Here is a 5,000-nt window from a genome sequence, read left to right as displayed (position 1 = left end):
GCTTGTGTGTGGGTGTGTGTGTGCATCTGCTTGTGTGTGTGTTCGTGTGTGTGTGTGTGTGCTGTACAGGTCCATCCACAGACTGTCTCAACTGGAACGGCTAGATTTGGGGAGCAACGAGTTTTCAGAGATGGTGAGAGAACACACTCACACACAAACACACACGCACACATACACACACGTAGATACACACACGCACGCACACAGACACACACAACCAACCTTGTGAATGTTGGCAGAGTTGGCAGAGCTTTACATATGGTTTGTCACGCCAAGAAAGGTTGTTTTGCATAACTATTGATAGTGACAGAATCGAAGTGATTTTTATATTTAAAAGCACTGTGCAACTTATGTATGTGTGTGTTCTCAGCCAGAGGTCTTGGAGCAGATTCACAACCTGAAGGAACTGTGGCTGGACAACAACTCTCTCCAGTCCATACCTGGGGTAGGTTAACTAGTCTGTCGAACTAGTCTCTCCAATCCATAACTGGGGTATAGTAGTGTAGTGTGTACTGTTGTGTACAGTAGGTTACTGTAATGTACTGTAGTGTACTGTGTACTGTAGTGTACAGTAGGTTACTGTAATGTAGTGTGTACTGTTAGTGTACTGTTAGTCTACTGTAGGTTACTGTAATGTACTGTAGTATACTGTGTACAGTAGTGTACAGTAGGTTACTGTAATTTAGTGTGTACTGTAGTGTACTGTAGGTTACTGTAATGTACTGTAGTGTCATGTGAACAGTACAGTATGATTTAACCCGCTCCTGTGTGTCTGCAGTCCCTGGGCAAGCTGAGACAGCTACGCTACCTGGACCTGGCTAAGAACCGGATCGAGAGTCTGGACACAGACGTCTCAGGCTGCGAGTCTCTGGAAGACCTTCTGCTCTCCTCCAACATGCTGCAGCACCTTCCGGACTCGATAGGTACGACTGGAACCCCCTTTGACCTCTACAGCCTCTACACCTCCCAGCCCCAGCCTCTCCACCCTGGGGGCAGGGTGGTGACCCCCCGGGTCTGGGTGAACCAGGGCCCCCAGCTCAGATGTCTGTGCTAGGCCCGTCTCCTGACCTGCGTCCTGGTTTGTGCTTGCAGGAATGTTGAAGAAGCTCACCACTCTCAAAGTGGACGACAACCAGCTCACCTCACTGCCTAACACCATCGGGAGGTGAGTACACTGGCAGCCAAGTGCACATGTTCACCTATGCAGGCCTACTCAATCGCACACTAGTGTAGCGTCTGGTACACATCTAGTACCCATGCTTTTTCTACCTTACTGAGCTAGTACACTAGCAATCTAGTACACACACTTCCTTACAAGGCTAGCACTCTAGTACAACTAGGAAAATTAGTAATTGAGTTCACTGGTACAGTACATTAGTAAACTCGGACACTGGTATATTAGTAATGCAACACACTAGTTCAATAGTAATCTAGTACAGTAGTAATCTAGTAGACTAGCGCACTAGTAATGTAGTACACTTGTATACACTGTGGGTGTTAGTGTACTAGCTGAGGGTTGTCACCTGTCCATCTGTCACTCATCCTTATCATGCTCATAGCCCAACCCACCACCAATCCTGAGAAACTGTTTCCTGTGCACCCTTTCTTCTTGGTTTGTCATTGGTTGGTTTTGTGTGTTATGTTTATTACACATGCATCTAAAATGGGCTCTTAGTGGACGAGCCAAACTAGGGTAAGTAGCCGGCAGCCAATCCCTGCGTTCCTCCTTTCTGTATTCTGTCCACAAAGGCTGCAGTGTGTTTATTGAGTCAAACAGCAGGCGCACACAGACGCACACATGCCCGCACACACACAGACAGAGATACACACACACACACACCCACACACACACAGACAGAGATACACACATGCACACACACTCACACACACAAACACACACACACAGACACACGCAGACAGCGACCCCCTGGACTGCCGTCTGGAGAACCAGCTGGCCAGGCTCCTGGGAGGAACGTTCCACTAATAGTGTTCTAATGTTCTACTGATGGCCTCCCACCACCAGCAATACCCCCGACATGGATCACCCCTCCCCTCCCCTCCCCTGCCCTGCCCTCTCCTCCCCTCCCCTCCCCTGCCCTCTCCTCCCCTCCCCTCCCCTCCCCTCCCCTCTCCTCTCCTCTCCTCTCCTCCCCTCCCCTCCTTACCCCTCCCCTTCCTCCTGCACCACACTATATGAAGAAAGAGTGAAAGAGTGAGAGAGAGAGAGAGAGAGCTTGACAGACACAAAGAGAGTCAGGGGGATATTGTTTGACTCAGTAAACACTCTGCCTCCTAAGGCCTACTAAAACTAGTTTAAGATTTGTAAGTTAAAGTTTAAGAATGTCATGTGTACGTTTTAGGTTAAGATATACTGTATGTTAGAGTCGAAGTTATGATTGGCTTTTGAAAAGTTGTGTTGAAGTGGCGTACTGTCAGTATTTCTATAACGTCATCCCCATCCTCCATCTGAGACAACATGCGAGTCAGATTCATCCAAGTAGCCCACGACTTCAGGTCAGCTAGGAAACTGCCTATCACTGTCTCTCAGGACCAGTGATTGACTTGTGTCAGAGGACGGGAGGTGTGGCTTCAGTAGGTCAGTAGTCTAAATTGATCTTGGACCGGTTGAAACTGGTCAGTAACCATCATCCCTGATCCATCATGTCCACTGGTCCCCATAGCCTCATCCTCAGAAATATAGTTGCCTGATGATAATTGATATAATCTGATGATAGTTGATATAATCTGATGATAGTTGATATAATCTGATGATAGTTTATATAACCTGATGATAGTTTATATAACCTGATGATAGTTTATATAATCTGATGATATTTGATATAACCTGATGATAGTTGATATAATCTGATGATATTTGATATAATCTGATGATAGTTGATATAATCTGATGATAGTTGATATAATCTGATGATAGTTGATATAACCTGATGATAGTTGATATAACCTGATGATAGTTGATATAATCTGATGATAGTTGATATAACCTGATGATAGTTGATATAACCTGATGATAGTTGATATAATCTGATGATATTTGATATAACCTGATGATAGTTGATATAATCTGATGATATTTGATATAACCTGATGATAGTTGATATAACCTGATGATAGTTGATATAATCTGATGATATTTGATATAACCTGATGATAGTTGATATAATCTGATGATATTTGATATAATCTGATGATAGTTGAAATAACCTGATGATAGTTGATATAACCTGATGATAGTTGATATAATCTGATGATATTTGATATAACCTGATGATAGTTGATATAATCTGATGATATTTGATATAATCTGATGATAGTTGATATAATCTGATGATAGTTGATATAACCTGATGATAGTTGATATAACCTGATGATAGTTGATATAATCTGATGATAGTTGAATCTAGTCAGGTGAGTCAGGTGGCTGAGCGGTTAGGGAAGCGGGCTAGTAATCAGAAGGTTGCCAGTTTGATTCCTGGCCATGCCAAATGACGTTGTGTCCTTGGGCAAGGCACTTCACCCTACTTGCCTTGGGGGGTATGTCCCTGTACTTACTGTAAGTCGCTCTGGATAAGAGCATCTGCTAAATGACTAAATGTAAATGTAATAATCTGATGGTAGTTTATAAAGAATGACTGGGATAGTTTGACAGTGGTAGTTTGATGGCGGTTTATTATTATTTTCATGGTAGTTGATATAGTCTGATGGTATATCTGATGGTAGCTTATATAAGTGGGATGGTTTGACAGTAGTTGATATTTGTGGTAGTTTGATGGTAGTTGATATAGTCTGATGGTACCTTAAGAGTATATAGCCTTTTTACATTGTATTATCTGATGGTATTTTAAACAAGTCAGTCGAGGGCAGTTGATCCATTTGAAAGTGTGATGGTAGTTGATATATTTGAACTATAGTTTATTGAGGTTAGTGTGATGGTAGTTCATATACTTGAACAACAGTTTATTGAGGTTAGTGTGACGGTAGTTCATATACTTGAACAACAGTTTATTGAGGTTAGTGTGACGGTAGTTCATATACTTGAACAACAGTTTATTGAGGTTAGTGTGACGGTAGTTCATATACTTGAACAACAGTTTATTGAGGTTAGTGTGACGGTAGTTCATATACTTGAACAACAGTTTATTGAGGTTAGTGTGACGGTAGTTCATATACTTGAACAACAGTTTATTGAGGTTAGTGTGACGGTAGTTCATATACTTGAACAACAGTTTATTGAGGTTAGTGTGACGGTAGTTCATATACTTGAACAACAGTTTATTGAGGTTAGTGTGACGGTAGTTCATATACTTGAACAACAGTTTATTGAGGTTAGTGTGACGGTAGTTCATATACTTGAACAACAGTTTATTGAGGTTAGTGTGACGGTAGTTCATATACTTGAACAACAGTTTATTGAGGTTAGTGTGACGGTAGTTCATATACTTGAACAACAGTTTATTGAGGTTAGTGTGACGGTAGTTGAGGCGCGTCTGAATGCAGCTCTGCCCACAGTCTGTCCCTGCTGGAGGAGTTTGACTGCAGCTGTAACGAGCTGGAGTCTCTGCCTCCCACCATCGGCTACCTGACCAACCTCAGGACCTTCGCTGCTGATGAGAACTTCCTCACAGAGCTGCCCAGGGAGGTAGGTCTCCAGACACACACACACACACACATACATGCACACACACGCACACAAACACTCCCACTTTTACACTCGCACACAACACACATACATACGCATTGAACTGTATGGTGGTGTGTTTCAGATCGGCAACTGCAGGAATGTGACTGTCATGTCTCTGCGCTCCAACAAACTGGAGTTCCTGCCCGACGAAATAGGACAGATGACCAAGCTGCGAGTCTTAAACCTCAGTGACAACAGGTACCTCTCTCTCTCCACTAGCTTTCCATACAGTGATGTACCTAGAGATATCGGTCTGTGTACGTGTCTTCAGGGTAACTCGTTTTACCTCCATTTTGAC

At 43.1% G+C, this 5,000-nt stretch overlaps 1 protein-coding gene across 8 annotated transcripts in view; it reads left to right on the top strand.

Moving 5' to 3' along the window:
* Positions 1–5,000, top strand: part of lrrc7 (leucine rich repeat containing 7) — a 45,118-nt gene that overhangs the window by 26,300 nt on the left and 13,818 nt on the right. For 6 of the 8 annotated variants that reach the window (XM_062452285.1, XM_062452289.1, XM_062452288.1 and 3 more), the window contains 7 exons: positions 70–133; positions 371–445; positions 779–923; positions 1,093–1,165; positions 1,676–1,693; positions 4,531–4,660; positions 4,785–4,900. In XM_062452285.1, coding sequence (XP_062308269.1) covers positions 70–133; positions 371–445; positions 779–923; positions 1,093–1,165; positions 1,676–1,693; positions 4,531–4,660; positions 4,785–4,900 — 621 coding nt within the window. The remainder of the gene's footprint in view (positions 1–69; positions 134–370; positions 446–778; positions 924–1,092; positions 1,166–1,675; positions 1,694–4,530; positions 4,661–4,784; positions 4,901–5,000) is intronic. The other 2 variants (XM_062452290.1, XM_062452283.1) reach the window with 1 other exon arrangement.

This window comes from Osmerus eperlanus, chromosome 26 (genome assembly GCF_963692335.1).
Source record: "Osmerus eperlanus chromosome 26, fOsmEpe2.1, whole genome shotgun sequence".
Classification (NCBI taxonomy): Eukaryota; Metazoa; Chordata; class Actinopteri; order Osmeriformes; family Osmeridae; genus Osmerus; species Osmerus eperlanus.
Note: the sequence above shows the minus strand (reverse complement) of the source record. Positions and strands in the feature narration are given on the sequence as shown.